At 28.6% G+C, this 17,439-nt stretch overlaps 1 protein-coding gene across 1 annotated transcript; it reads right to left on the reverse strand.

Moving 5' to 3' along the window:
* Positions 1-4,347: 4,347 nt before the first annotated feature.
* Positions 4,348-6,812, reverse strand: LOC145952783 (putative WRKY transcription factor 70). The gene is made up of 3 exons (XM_083065770.1): positions 6,169-6,812; positions 5,167-5,271; positions 4,348-4,949 (listed from the first exon to the last, which is right to left on the reverse strand). Exons 1-3 carry the CDS (start codon positions 6,534-6,536, stop codon positions 4,511-4,513), a joined length of 912 nt encoding a protein of 303 aa, XP_082921896.1. The 5' UTR covers positions 6,537-6,812; the 3' UTR covers positions 4,348-4,510.
* Positions 6,813-17,439: the final 10,627 nt, after the last annotated feature.

The raw sequence follows: 17,439 nt of genomic DNA on the forward strand, positions 1-17,439 counted from the left end.
TACTCATGATCTGCAATATTTTAATAACAATTTCATATAAACAATTTACCGACGAAATGAAAACATAACAGCATGTGACAAAATGAGCAATTTTCTGAAAACATCCAATTGATCCAATGAAAAGAAATTATAAGTTTTCATTAAATAAATAAAAGCATATGCTCTATTATCACATATCACACCACAAAAACAGTACTGATATGTCGTTATCCAGATATGAAGACAATTAGCTACAAACAGTCCCCAAAACAGGACCCGATTTCAATGCTCCATCCTGGCACAAGTTAGGCTCTGCTTCACTAAAACAATATAATAATTCTCTTTGACATTAATCACTAAAAAAATATCCTTATAATTATAAATATAATATATAAATATAAATCTATTTGATTTTATAGATTTAATAACATATATTATATATCATTATTATTTATACCTATAATTATAACAATATATCAATTTATAATATAGATAAAAATAATTTTTAATAATAAATACTATATCATTATAACATATATGTGATTATACAATTTTTTTTAATAAAGAATCCACATTCCACACCACAATAATTCCAAGTATAGCGATTGATAAAACCGTATTGCATACGTCACATATGCCCAATTTTGGCAATTTACGAGGACAGTTACAACTTCTTTGAAACGTCTGCCAAGCCACACACTCAAGAATCCAAAACATTAATTGATCACCAGTAGAACTAGGTATTTGCTGGTGAATCAATAATGATATTAATATGTTTAATAGGAATGGCCAGAATAATTTCTTGTTGGAATTATTTTTCTGTCATATAAATAGTTTATATAAGAGGAGGGTAATCTCTATTTTTAAATTTATTTCATAATAATACACTTACTTTTTAAAATATTATCAGAGTCTATCGAAATTGTCATATGAAATAATATAAATTTTTAATCGAATAACATAATATATACGTGAATAATAACTTTATATATTATAAGTTAATTTTATAGAGTTGAATTAAACTCATATATATATATATATATATTATGAGGATTATAATGCTCTCATCCATTTCAAAACTTTTGCTCCTTTAACTTTCTAGTTTCGTTTCAAAACTTAGGATCTTTTAGGATTCCAATGCTTCTTTATGTGATTTTTTTTTCCAATAATAATATTATTAAATGTAGTTGAGTAATTAAGATTAGTTTAAGTGGATCATATCAATGTCATTTTTTAGTGAAGTTTTCATATATCAAGAGTAATAATAAATATGGATGATTTAGTATGTCTAAATGTATGTAAATAAATGTTTTCTTATATAATATTTTTCAATGATACCCATAAGTAGTTGAGTATTTAAGTGTAGTTTAAGTGGATTATTAATGTTCTTTTATTTTATTTTTTTTAAGAGAAATTTGCATTTAGAGTTAATAATAAATAAGGGTAATATATATATATATATATATATATATATATAAATTAAATATTTCTTAATATGTGTGAATAAAATTAAAAGACACAAAGTCTTGAATAGAGGGAGTAATATTTTAGAATTTGAGTGTCAACTTAACTCAACCCTCATGGATTGTTTGATAGATGAAAATTTTACTTTTCCAATATATTGAAATTGAAAATATTGGTTTTTTCATATTTTGTTTATTATTTAATGAATAAAAATTTTTGAAAAAGTTACTAGTGTCGTTTGAACCCTCTTCATATATATATATATATATATATATATATATATATATATATATATATTCTTATAAAATAAAATTAACGTAATATATATATTTTAAAATATACTAAAATATGAACACTTTGATTATCTTCAAGTTGTGTTCAATTTTAACAAAATTTGATATATATGATCTAAGAGATATGAACTTTCAATCTAACGGTTGGATTTTCAAAATTTACATTTAATATAAAGTTATTGAGCGGTGTAACACTTAGTAAAAGTTACACCGGTATTATAACCCTTCTCTCTCTCTCTCTCTCTCTCTCTATATATATATATATATATATATATATATATATTTAAATAAGTACTTTTGCAAAACAATTATAAGAAAAAGATGGGAGTTATTTTTTTTTATAAAAAAAAGAAATTAATTTTAAGAAAAGAAGTTTAAACGTACACATCAAAACTAAAAAAAAATTGTTTATTTTATTTTTTAAAAAAGATTTTATATAAAATAAAATTAAACAAACATACCCAATTCAGCTGACTAAAATTCTAACAACTTTGTCATCTATTCTTGAAAGGTACGGCAATGTAGACAGTTCAAGGACTACTGCCCTAATACATTTATGCTATATCTAGCGATCCTATATGAATTAAAAAGAAGGTTTGTTAAAAGTAAATGTTTAGTCAATATAGTGATTCCATCTTGCTCTTCTAATATCATGCTGTAAAAGAACACATGCAAAGACTTGTTTCTTATACGGTGAACTTATGGTAAAACTCTTGAACTATAATTATTTTTAAATAGTAGAGTAATAAATTGTTCCACTCATCCCATAATGTATGTTTGAATGATAATTGAAAAGTTAAGCAAAGTTAAACATAACTTTTCAAGTTACCTTAATAAAAGACAACATTTTTCTTACTTTTGATTTAACTGAAGTTTACTTGTTATTTACACTCAACAAAAACAAAAAAAAAATGTCAAATATTTAAATCTATATTACGTTCTAAATCAACTAATTGAAGTTACAAAACTCTAACATGTGACTAATCTTAACCATAGTAGTCCGGTAAAGTTGGTTACTCCATTAGTGTTCAATAATATTGACAGCCTTGATTTGACTAGTGTGCTCTACATTGTTAAAATTTGTTTATGGTCTTATTAATTTGCAACAAATTAAGATGGGTGGGTCAAGAATTTTATTTTGTTGTACCAATCCTTTAGAGACCCATACGGTGATGGTGTACGGTATTTCAAAGCATTATTTAAGAGTTAGATTTTTTTTATCCCAGAGAAAAAGAGGTACTTCATGTTTTTATATATTTATTTTTGAAAAATTTTAAGAGAAGATAATTATATAAAAAAATATTGAGATTTTAAAATAGATAATCATATTAGATTTTTTTATTGTAAATAATATAATGAGTATTACAAATTTAGGACTAAAAGAATCTAAGCAAATATATAAAAATAAAAAAAGTAATTATTAAACCGTATTCTCATATAATAAGAATAGATATTAATTAGCTTCTTTATTTATAAAAGATAAATGTTCTACAAAGTAAATAAAAATGAATAAAATATGATTTAGTCATGTTTTCATTTAACAGTGCCTTGGATATGTCAAAATAACATAAAAAACAATTACGAGATAGTTTTGGTTCAGTAATAAATATTTGTTGTGCCTGTATGTTGTGGAAATGTATATATGTATAATTTATAGAAATTAAAAGAATATAATAAACACACTTTAATTGAACTCCATTTCATAATGCTTATGTTTTAGATATTTAAGTTCAAAGATATTAACCAATTGTTTTCATTATTTTAGAATTTTTTAAAAATAAGGTAATATTAATATTTGAATTTTGTATTAGAGTTTTTTTTTATATATTTAGAGCCAATAAATAAAAATATAAAAAACTTATTTAAAAACAATAACATTTCTCTACAAAATACAAATAAATTAAAAAAAACATTAGGGGAAGTGTGGAAGTGTATCTATAATTTATAGAAATAATATATATATATATATATATATATATATATATATATTTATAAACATGAATAGAACATCATTTTATAATAATTTTCAAATTATATCTTTTCCAAATTTATGTTGGAAACTTACCTTGATTATGAAAAAAAAAATTACAATATTAAGTATTTTATTTTGATTTATATAGAATTCAATAACAATTAACAATAATTGATCAATTTTAAAATAAATTAATAGTGGTACTTCGACCATGTTAATTATTCCAAATAATAATAAGAACAAATTGGCTGATTTTAACTAGTTAGGGACTGTTTGAATTAAAGTTTATAAGTGCTTTTAAAAAAAATTCTATTACAAAATATTTTTTATTTGTAGTAGAAAAGTTCTCAAAAATATTTCTAATTTATATCTTAATAGACTCTTATAATCTTTACTACACTACATGAAAAATGACAAATGTTTATAAACATATGTTTTGTATTCTTTAGATATGATGACCAGAGATAAAGTAAAAACCTACTTTAATGTACTTATAAATATTTAGTATAAGTAAAATCTAATAAATACATATATTTATGATTATTTATTGTTGATAAAACATAAAAAGTTATTGATATAGAAATAGAACTCACATAATGAACAAATAAATCCTATATGAGTGTCAATGTAAAATAAATATTTATATTCCTACAATTTTCTTTTTCTTTTTTGTGACAATTTTAACCAATCACTACAAGTGAATTATCTTGTAATGTTATTATTTTGACAAGATTCAAAGTAAAAAGGTTTCATTGATGAAATAGCTAAATTACAAACAAATCAAAATCCCAAAACCTAGCCATCAAAATCCAAACAGCTCATAAACATTCTGGAATTCCACTGGTTCAGTGCATGAGAGCATAGCGACATGTCTCGAATAATCAGAATAATCAACTTCATAATCGTATAACAGGAATTCTTCGGGCGAGGACAATTGATTTTGTGCACTATAATCATCGTTAATCACTTCCAATGGCTCGTGTTTCGTCGATGCGAGTAGTGATGAGGGAAATAGGTTTTCTTCTTTGCTTTGAATGATGCTGTTATTAAAGCTGAGTAATGTGGAAGAAGAGGAAGAAGGAGAAAGAGGTTCCAAAATAATTTCAGCATTCAAAGGGGTTTTACAAGTGTGATGGCCATAATAGGTTGTTCGGTACAAAGGAGGTTCATGTTTAATTCTCTGTACTTGTTTCATTGCTTGGCATCCTTGATCACTCTTGTGAGTGCACCTATAGTAGCTCCTGCATTATATATTTTAATTTATCCATATTAGTCAAATATTCACCATTAAAAAATAATATATAAAAAAAATATGTCACAAAATGATCTAACTAAATTTTTCAAGAGAGATTAATTATTCACAAGTTAATAGATATTTGTAACAATAATATTATTAAAAATTTAAGTAAGAGGCTTAGATACATGAATTAAGAAGGGTCATTTAAAAAGGAAGAATACCTTAGGTATTTGGCGTTCAGTGTCATTTTTTGTCCGTATTTTCTCCATACAAAGCCATCTTCAATCAGCATTGAGCTGTCCTTCTCCCAAGTTGGGGCTATTGACCTTATATATATGAAGACAAAAATATCAATTTTAGAATACTTATATATATTTATGTATTTTCACAGCTAATCCAATTGTCGATTAACTAGAATATATTAATGAAATCATTGCAAGAAATCACAATTAATCCTAATAATTGTGAGACCATATGGATATTTATGTCTGGAGGGGTTTAACCAAGATGAAATTGACAACAGCAATTCTTTTGTAATTCAATCATTCTAATTCTCCTTATAATTGTATTTCTTTTGGTAAATATCTTATTTATTACACAAAAAATATAAGATAAAATTTATTTTTGTTAATATTTTTATAGAATATCAAGAAAACTAAATAAAAGATATTATAGAAGAGAATGTCATTATTCTTTGTATTTCTCTCGAGTATGACCTCAACAAGTTTTTGTTAAAAATAAAATTCAATCTAATCAGATATTTAATCTTTTAAAAATGACAAATAGAAAAATAAGAAGAAAAAAAATATACATGACGATGTGGAGATTAACACATGAAAAATCAAATTGAAATATTATAAAGGTGGGAAATTAATGATTTTGTATACTATTTAATGTTTTTCTTAATATCATAACAAATATAATGATGCAAAGAGAAAGAAAAATATTTTTTTACAACAAGGACAGACACAAATATATGTTTTAGACTGGGTTTGTAAAGGTTCCTCCACTTTTATTTGAAAGAATTTAATTTCCGACAAAAATATTACTTTAATGGATCACTGGTTGATCCCTTTCCAACTGCGATTGATCTAGCCTCCAAAATTATCTCTATGTGATATTCTAAAAGAAAATTATCAGATCTAAATCCCATAACAACAGTAATTATTAACCACACACATACAACTTCTAGGAAATAAAGCACGAATTACAACTCTTCTTACTTTCTCTTGTAGCCTCTTCTTCTTCTAGTTTTAGTATTGAGAAGATTATTAGGGCTCTTGCAGGTTTCATCCATAGTCTCCAGCTTTGGACAACTGGTAGAGGAAGAAACTTCTCTGAGAGTGATAGATGCCTCCACCTCATGAGAAACATCGTTATTGGTTTTCAAAAGCAAAAGGGTATTTGTGAATGAACACAAAACCTTTCTCACAAGATCTTCAAAAAATGGTAGTATTGACTTTGACCCACCCTCCTCTTCAATGTTCAATTTATCATGAACAAGTACTTCAAGTAACTGATTTGCCATGTCACGCCCTCTTGTTAGTTCTTCTTCCATTGCCCTTTTGCCATTTGGAACTTGAATCTCCATTATCCTTCTATGGCAAGGTTAACACTTATTATGCCAGGGACACAGAGAGAAACTGAGTTTTATTCAACGTAGCACTTCCCCCACTTGTAAATATAAAAATTTTTGCACCAGAAAATATAGGGGAAAAAAAATAGCGAGCACAAATTGACTGGTATAGTTCACGAGCCAATGTGTTAGGTGAAGAACACGCACCAGTGAAAAAAGCAAGAGGGTTTTCTCTTATTGGACGGGTTGTGAGCGTGGGAAAAGAAGTAGTGGGTTGTTTGGCTTGATATACAGCATGAGCTCAGAATGCTAACCTCATGCTGAGAACACAAACATGAGTTAGACAATACTACCCTTGGGCTTTGCACTTTGTGACAGTGAGAAGCATCCATGTTTTTAGTCCATGGAAAATGAAGACCAGTGTCTCAAGGATACTAAAGAAAACTAAATGAGAAAACAGTCAAATTTATCCCTTAACTAAAATTAACGTGCTGTTATATTTGTTTCTAAAATGAAGAAACTGTTAAATATGTATCTGAGAGTGCGAATTCACAATTATATTACTCTTAAATTTTAAAAATGTGTGGTTCAGTCATATTATTAATATATATTTAGAAATTAAAATCATAATAAATAATTAAATTTAAAAATTTTATTTGAGATTTTAGAGATTTATTTGACAATTTCTTAAATAGTTTTAAAAACTACTATGAGAGTATCTTCCAAATTTAAGAACTAAATTTAATGTTTACTCAATTATAATTAATAGATAATCTTATCCATTGAATATGTAGTTAGGAATTTCTTATTTGTTTGTATAGATGAACATTTAATAGAAAATATCAACTCCTTAAATCAACGTGAGTCTCAAAAAATTAGTCAATAACTTTTCACCAAGAGATAATACCTTCATTTACTGAAAGAAAAAAAAAAAGATATAAACATATTTTTTTAAATTGAAAAGTATAAAAAAATACACTCTCTTGTAAAACTTTTTTAATAAAAAATTATATATTGATTCTTTAGCCATTACCTTGATTAGCAAGACCTTTTCCATATAGATGGCAAAAGTGTGTATATGTGTGATTATCACTTTTTATATATTATTATTATTATTATTATTATTATTATTATTACATTTTGAATCTTTATATTTTATTTAAAAATTAAAAAATAAAATTAAAGTATCGATATTAAATAATAAAATATGTAGTGTAAAAAAAATAATAAAATAATTGATTAATACTTTGATGATTTAAATGGTTACGGGTAGTTAGTTTATTTGAGTGATGAGAATAAGAGTAACTTCTAACATTATTTTTTCATTATTTAAAGACTTAGGAATAAAATTGTCAAAAAAAAAATATGAAGATGAAAAATGGTTACAAATTCATCTATCTCCTTTATATATAGATATATATTATTATTAGGATTTAACAGTGATATACTAACAATGTAAAATTAATAACAATCAATTATATATGTTAAGTTTGTTAAATTTTATAATAACTAGTTTAAAAATTACACAAACCGTAATTTTTAATTATTAGTTGCAAAATTTCTTAAATGCACGGATCACGGTCAACAATATATTTTGAAGCCTAAAGCAAGTTTTAAAATTGAGTCTTTTTAAAGATGAAAATGTGGCAAGAAAATCAACAGTCACCCATAAAAATAAAAAAAAAATAAAAAGAAACTTTCAACAAAAAAATTATAATACTAAGATCGAACTCAATCTTTACAATGATAAGCCTAAAATAATGACCAATAAACCAAAGTTAATACTGATACAATTGATTCATTAAATTTTATAAGTTAAAAAAAAATATTTGGAGAGCCTAAAGTTAGGGCTTGAATAACCTTATGCTTGGATCAGTCCCGAATAATGCATGACTATTGAAGTTTTTTTTTATATTATTAATAAAATTCAGTATATAATACGTGATATGGTGAATTTCATATGAGATAATTTGTAAACATAGTTTTTTAATGTGTAAATATGGATATGAGAATGTTCAGGAGTGACTAGGGTGTTTTATTATTTTTCTATATTACTATTTGACAATTGCATTATGATCACTATAATTGTTGCTGGTTGGAACGTTTTAAATGTGAGTAATACTGTTTATCTTTGAATAGTCAGTTTGATCACTCCATTAATACTTTGACTGAGAACGTACGGGTTAGTTTCCTTAAGTGGATCTTATAGGAAGATAGATTAGTCATAGATACTGATTTAAAATAAATCTAACTACTATTTTCTTCGCAGGTATCTTTTGACCGAGAATCAGAAAGTAATTCTCAAATTTTAACAAAACTATACTATTGTTGATGTATTGGTTAGGATTTGATTTTTTAACTTTACGTATGGAAAAAAACATTGGGATTATAAGACAACTACTTATAACAGTGACTTAAATTGGTATTATATGCCAACTAGGGATGGCAATGGGACCCATATGGGGCGGGTAATAGTAAATTCGTCCCCGCCCCGCTAGATGAAAATTGTCCCCATATCTACCCCATATCCGCGCGGGTATCCATTGAGCGAGTATCTATGAATTTCTTGAATATCCATGGATATTTATAAATTTTTTAAGAAATTAAAAAAATTATATTACAAATAATTTTAAGTCTATATTTAATATCATTGAAATATTAAAAATAAAAATTCAATGTTAATTTTGAACTTGTATTTAACGTTAATTTTGTTGAAATAATAATAAAAATGTAAGATAATGAATGACTTAAAATACATCAATCTCACAAGTTAAAGTCTCATCACAAAGTTACAATAATTCAATCTCATAATTCCAAACGAAAGTAAACAACTTAAAATACATAAATTTTATTGGTTCAATTAAAGCTAGAAAATTAATCAAATTATATCCAACATAATTCTATAACATGCTTAATACATGTTGGTAACTTCATCAACCTCACTTTTGTAAGAAAATAAGACGAGAGAATGTACTTTTAGGATTATGTGGTACAAAAATAATTAAGATATTTAAGAAATATTATTAAACGGGTACCCACGGATATGGATATCATCATACCTGCCCCCGCCCCATTTATAAATAGGTAAAAAATTATCCGTCCTCATTATCCGCGAGTACCCAATTAGTCTATCTATTTATTATCCGTAACGGATTTTACCCATAAATACCCGCAGGTGCGGGTATTTTTGTCATCCTTAATGCCAACCAGTTATAATCTATTTCAATTAAGTTATATCTCTACGAGAAATATGATTAGTTTAAAATAAAACATTGGTATTATAAGCCAACTACTTATAACAGCGATTTATATATATCTTTTATAAGTAAAAACGTTAATATAGATTATATATAGAGAAAAAACGTTACACCAAATTAAAGCAATTGATATTTCAAATTAAAAATCATTGTCATATAAACTCTATATACATTATAAGAAAATTTTTATATAACACAAATTTTTACAGTAATATAAAGATTATCACTAAAATTACTTTTAACTATACAATAAATATAATATATATTTATATATTATTAAAAAATATAAATATAAAATATAGTAACATACAAAATATATTAAATCTCATATAAAATCCATTAAAAATTATATAATTATATATCAAATAGATATATACTTACATATATTATATATAATAATAATTTTTATTTATCATAAAAAAAAATTGTAGTATATCCCCTCGTTGATATAAATTAATTGCAAATTTGAATTAGACAGGTAGCTAGCTAGCAAAACTTCATAATTATTAGCAAAACGACATTAATACAAAAAAATAATGCCACTATCATCTTAATAAGCTATACAACAACATTATCCAAAAAGGTAATGTTGCCGGTATCTGTTCCACATGCACTTAGCAAACCACCCATGCATTATTTATTAAGATTACCTTTATTGGATACCATCAACCCTTCGAACTTGTATACTTTATAAGGAATATTTCCATCTTTGATCATGTGGATTTCATCCTACAAAATGTGCAGGAAACACTCCAACCATAAATTTATTAAACATAGCTTAAGAATTTACTTATACATATAAAACTAGCAACTGCGTGCTGGTGGTTTGTATTTGTTGTATTTGTGTAACTTTCTCTTATGTTAAATATCTTTTGTACTCAATTTTCAACATATTCTTTTTTATTTATAAAAAAAATATATATATATATATATATATATATAGCTCCTGCGCATGTCGCTTATTATAGTGTGGTGTAACAGAACATGACATCGGACAATTTATCAAAAGCCATAAATTGCAATTATCAGTCCAAGCATGTCGAATTTCTAAGCATACAACATATATCATACTGGCCCAAAAATCCAAAATCATTCAAGGAAAACATATGAACACACAACACCAAGCCTGTGAAATGGCCTACCTTACAACATTTCTTTCGTAATTCCATTATGCTAATCAATATTCACCGATCCAATCATGAAGCTATAACTTGGCACCATCCTTTTTTTGGTAAGCAAGAGAATGTATTAGAGTTCAAGGAGTAAATCACATAAAACAAACACCATGAGTTAGCAAGCAAATCTAAAACATTTAGTTTCAATAAGGAAAAAAAAAAAAAAAAAAAAAAAAAGGCAGCTACACCAATCAGAGAAAGATAAACGTTTAGGTCCAATTTTAGCAAAAACCCAAGAACAAAAACAACACTAAACTAAATCTAGTAATATTTGCATAACATGAAAGAAGTTGCTTCTAAAGGTGACGGTATTCCTCATCATCCACAAACTCAAAACAAGCAAATCTCAACACCATCCATATATTTTAATCCTTCTTACCATAATCAAACCACGTATCTAAAGATAAGGAGACAAAGCGTTAGAAGGACGACAAAGAGAAAAGCCTAGCCAAGCATAGTGGAAGGACCAAACTAATTAAGATGTTGTGAAGACTTTGTTTACCAAACTAAAATAAGCTATAAGTTTTTCAAATTTTTACTAACTTAACATGCAAAGGGGCACTAAGTAATCATTCTAAGTTCTGCATCCCTAAAGAGTGATTTTCATTCTCATCGGACTCATATTGGCATTTTCTTACGTTGGTGAAGTACATTTGTCGAATGTTAGAATTTTGTCAAAAAGAACAACTTAGGGATGTTCTTCTAGGACATACATGAGATACAATGAAGGAGATAGGATGAAAGATCTTAATGTTTTTCTTTACAAGGTTCCCAGAAGGATATAAGGAGCTATATTTGTGGAAAGCCTTTCAAAGATGGGGAAAGGTTTGGGAGGTGTTCATTGCGAGTAGAAGGAACAAATGGGATCAAAGATACAGATTTGTTAGGTTCCTTAACATATAGGATGACTTGGCTTTGGTACAACAACTTGATAAAATATACTTTGGAATTGTCAACATCCCGAAGTATAAGAGGGATGTGAGGAAAAAAGTGTCCTTTTTGTGACTAGGAAGCGAAAATAGTAAATCACATATTGTTCACATGTAATATGTATGTCAGATATGGTATGGAAGAAATGTTATAGATGGGCAAATATCACCACTATTCTACCCATGAATGGAGAGCACACTTTTTCCAACAGCCATATTCTAGAGGTTCTCTAGAAGAAAGAAAGAGGTAGAGGGTGATTTGGTGTGTAGTTACGTGGTGTCTATGGAACCTAAGGAACAAGTGCAGGTTTAGGGATCAACAACTCAATCTAGACAAGATCATAAACGACATCATGTTATTCTCTTGGTCTTGATTAAGGTTGCAACAGGCTTTCAATTCACTTTTCAACAATGGTCATGTAATCCTGGTCTCTACATTTTTTCGTAATAATTTGATTATTTGGTTGGAGTCATTCACGTGTAGAAAGGAAATTGAATTGGATGTTGTTTGCAGAAACAACTACATAATGCAGGGCGACTAATAGGAAGAGTGGAGGTGAAAGGGGTAAATGGGATGGTTAGAACAATTATACATCAATAAATGGTGACTAATAGCAAGACTGGAGGTTACAAAGGAAGTGGTTGTTGAAATTGCTGGTTGGAACAACTACAACTCATTGTAGGGTGGTTATCAGGACAGTGGAGGAGAAGGAGCTAAAAGGAGATGGTTCAACACTGGGCCAATCAAGCAACATAAAGTAGTCATTGGAGTTGACTAAATGATCATGGTGCAGGTATTAAAATAGCCACTATTCATAGGAGCAAATAGGGAGTGTCAAAAAGCCACGAGCTGAAGGAAGAAAATTGAAGGTGAAAGGGAGTTAGTCGAATTGGGGCGGTCAAGATGGGATGCCCACGAAGTAGAGGAATTTAAAAGAATAAAGAGGATCAAGGGTCTAACTAACAAAGGAGGAGGTGGAATCCACTAAATTTAGTGGCAATCTATGCTCATGACAGATCGACCATTATGTTTTTGGTGCCTTGAGTATGTGCCATCAATAAGGAGTCGGGGTGTACCCACTTGGCACATAAAGAAAAGATGTAGGGCCCTTTGTATGCAAAATCATTCTCATCTCTCAATTACTATATTTTATTTTATAATAGTTGTTTGGTGAATTGGTTATTGTGTAATGTGCCTAGGTTGATATATTTTTTTGGTTGAATCTGTTATGTATTGGGTTTTAAGCACCCCTTGTGCTTATTATCTGATAAATTTTTCTTGGCTGATTAAAAAAAAGCACGAAGGTTGTGGTGGGGAAAAACATCTACCAAGGGAGGGGCAAACAACATAGAGGTGGACAACTCTCTTATGCACAAGCAGTGGCTTACGAAAAAAGAAGTACGAACTTAAAATGGGAGGTTAAACAAAAGTTAAAGGGATATAATAAAGTTGGCGGGGATATTGAACGAAACGGGATGAAGATCAACATACAAGAAACAAATATGGAATGGTTAAAAGATAGTTGGGTGGGTAGATTGCGAGACCTTTCAATATTCGATAAGGTCCAAGAAACGTTCATTTTACAAGACATGTTGGAGATCAAAGCTAGGTATATGGGAGATGATATGGTTCTAATAACTAGGGTGGATGAAAATGTCATGTGAAATTTGGTGGAAAAAGATGATGATAGTATATGGTTTATGTTTCACACACTAGAAAAATGGAATCTTGAGATGCCCTCTAGAAACAGGCTCGTTTGGGTGAGGGCTGGTGGTATCTCACTTTATTTGTGGGGTGAAGAATGTTTTTTGAAAGTTGTTATAGTCTATTCGGAACATTCATTGTTATAGATAAGGAAACTTCTTCCTTCAATATAAGGGTTATACAGGAAATGGCTGTTGGGATTCTGTGACTCCAACAGCATGTGGTTGAAGGAGTCAAATTAGTTAAATAAAGACATGTTCCCATGTTATTTCTTAGGAGAATTTTATGCATTGTTTAGTTAATTAGCTTAGCAAATATTTCTCAAATCTGTTTCATTTCTGTTTTAAATTTGCAGTATAAATATTTACTGTTTATGCTCAATAAAAATATCAGTTTCCCTTTCACCCTTTTGTCTCTTGTACTTTAAATCCTACAAATTGGTATCAAGAGCATTAAGGTATCTTATGAGATCTGTGATATAACCCACAAACACTTACAACCACCAAATAGCCACTACACATAAAATGGAATCTGAAACCTCCTTTGCTACCATTTTTGTGCCTGTATTTGATGGACGAAACTATGAAATATGGGCAGTCAAAATGGAAGCATATCTTGATGCTAACGATGTATGGGAAGCAGTAGAAGAAGACTACGAAGTGCCTCCCTTGTCAAATAATCTTACTGTTGCCCAAATGAAAAGTCACAAAGCAAGGAAGCTTTGAAAGTCCAAAGCCAAATCAATTTTGTTCACAGCTGTATCTCCAGTCATTTTCAACAGAATAATGACGATGAAAACGGCACACCAAATCTAGAATTTTTTGAAGAAAGAGTTTGAAGGCAGTGAGAGAATCAAAGGAATGCAAGCTTTGAATCTGGTTCGAGAACTTGAGATGTAGAGGATGAAAGATTCGGAGACAATCAAATATTATGCGGACAAGCTTCTCAGCATTGCAAACAAAATACGTCTTCTTGGCACTAAGATTCCTGATTCTCGAATTGTTCAAAAAATACTTGTAACAATTCCAGAAAAATATGAAGCCACATTGCCTGCCTTGGAGAACTCAAAAGATCTTTCTACTATTACCTTGGCAGAACTTTTGACCGCACTTCAGGCTCCGGAACAAAGAAGACTCATGAGGCAAGAAGGTAATATTGAAGAGGCTTTGGTAGCTAAATTGCTGGACAAAAAAAAAAGAAGGGCAAGTCAGGAAGTTTCAACCACAAAAATGATAGCAAATCCTCTCATGTTTTTCCATTATTTCTTTTTTGTAAGAAAAACAATCATCCACAGACGAAGTGTTGGTGGAGGCCAGATGTGAAATGCCATAAATGTGGACAATTAGGGCATGTGGAGAAAATCTGCAAGTCATCAAAAAAACAAGAGAATGTACAAGATGCTGTTGAAGAGGGTGAAGAAGAAGAACTTTTTGTTGTTTCTTGCTTTGCTACTGCAAGATCGTGGGCTAATTGATAGTGGGTGCACGAATCACATGACTTACGATCAAGAATTATTCAAAGATCTTGATGCAACCTACAACACAAAAGTCTGAATTAAGGAACCATCGCGATCGAAGGTTGCACAGGTCTGAAATTAATTCTTGATGTTCTATACGTTCCTGAAATTGACCAAAACTTGTTGAGTGTTGGCCAACTTCTAAAGAAAGGCTATAAAGTTCTATTTGAAGATAAAACCTGCTTGATTAAAGATTCAGATAATAAAGAATTATTCAGAGTTCAAATGAAAGGCAAAAGCTTTGCCTTGAATTTGATTGATGAAGAGCAGCTTGCTATGCATAAGGTTGAAGACAACACGCTGGTTTGGCATAAAAGGATGGGTCATTTTCATCATGGTGCTTTGCTCTATTTGAGGAAGAATGATCTTGTACAAGGGCTACCTGAATTGGAAGAAAATTCACCCGTATGCTCTACTTGTCAATATGGAAAACAAACTAGGTTGCCTTTTCCAAAAGGCAAATCTTGGAGAGCAAAAAACAAGCTGCAGTTAGTACATACGGATATTGGAAGACCTCAGAAAACCCCATCTCTGAATGGCAGTAAGTACTATATTGCTTTTATTGATGATTTTTCAAGAATGTGTTGGATTTATTTCATGAAAAACAAAATCGAGGTTGCTAGCATATTTTACAAGTTTAAAGCGTGGGTTGAAAATCAAAGTGGAAAAAAAATGCAGATATTAAGATCAGATAATGGTACAAAATATATGTCTGATAAGTTCAGCAAGTTTTGTGAAGATGCAGGGATAGAACATCAATTGACAGCACCTTATACCCCACAACAAAATGGGGTTGTGGAGCGCAAAAACAGAACTGTTTTGGAAATGGCGAGATGTTTACTTCATGACAAAGATCTTCCGAAAAAATTATGGGCAGAGGCTGCGATCACTTCTATTTTTTTGCTGAACAAATTACCAACAAAAGCTCTTTCAAAATCAACGCCATTTGAAGCTTGGTATTGTTTCAAACCAAAATTGATAAATTTGAAAGTCTTTGGTTGCTTGTGTTTCTCTTATATTCCACAGATTAAGAGGGACAAACTTGATAAAAAGGCAGAAGCAGGAATCTTTGTAGGCTATAGCTCAACATCAAAAGCCTATAGAATATTCTTGCCACAAAGTAATAAAATTATTGTTAGCAGAGATGTGCAATTCTTTGAGGAAGAAAAAAGGAGCAAGGAAAGTGAGAAGAAACCGCTTCAAGTTCAGGAGGAAAGCGAAGAGGATGTGGATGACCAGCCAGTTAGAGGAACTAGATCTCTCTCTGATATTTATCAAAGATGTAATGTTGTTGTACTGGAGCTTGTAGACTACAATGAAGCTGCAACTGATTCGAAGTGGGTAACTGCAATGAAGGAGGAGCTTGATATGATTGAAATACACACTACAAGAAAAATGATTATTATCTACGGAATATTATCTACGGAATTTTTTCCGTAGATAATGTTTAGTTATCTACGGAATATTATCTACGGAATTGTTTCCTTAGATAATTTTTAGTTATCTAAGAAATATTACCTACGGAATTATTTCTGTAGATAATATTTAGTTATCTACGGAAATTTCCGTAGATAACTTATCTACGGAAATTTCCATAGATAACTTATCTACGAATTTTTCCGTAGATAATTTATCTACGAAAATTTCCGTAGATAACTTCACCCATAGATAAATTTCGTAGGTAAAACATTTTATTTGAAATATCAATTAACATTTTTTATTATCGTTTCATTTTAATTTATTGTAAAATAATTAAAATATTTAATTTAGCATCATTAAAAAAATAATCATTATAAGATTTAATTTTTTTAAAATTTAATTATTTATTATAATACTTTTAGTCACCGTATCGACCAAAAAATATATTTTTGATTAAAATATATTTTAAAATTTAGTTAATTCATTATAATATTTTAAAATAAATATTTTTAAAATTGTTATTAGATAAGTTATCTACGGAAATTTCCGTAAATAACTTATCTACGAAAATTTCCGTAGATAACTTCACCCATAGATAAATTTCGTAGGTAAAACATTTTATTTGAAATATCAATTAACATATTTTATTATCATTTCATTTTAATTTATTGTAAAATAATTAAAATATTTAATTTAGCATCATTAAAAAAATAATCATTATAAGATTTAATTTTTTTAAAATTTAATTATTTATTATAATACTTTTAGTCACCGTATCGACCAAAAAATATATTTTTGGTTAAAATATATTTTAAAATTTAGTTAATTCATTATAATATTTTAAAATAAATATTTTTAAAATTGTTATTAGATAAGTTATCTATGGAAAAATCCGTAGGTAACTTATCTGCGAATTT

This window comes from Cajanus cajan, chromosome 10, assembly GCF_000230855.2.
Source record: "Cajanus cajan strain Asha chromosome 10, NIPB_CcT2T_4, whole genome shotgun sequence".
NCBI lineage: Eukaryota > Viridiplantae > Streptophyta > Magnoliopsida > Fabales > Fabaceae > Cajanus > Cajanus cajan.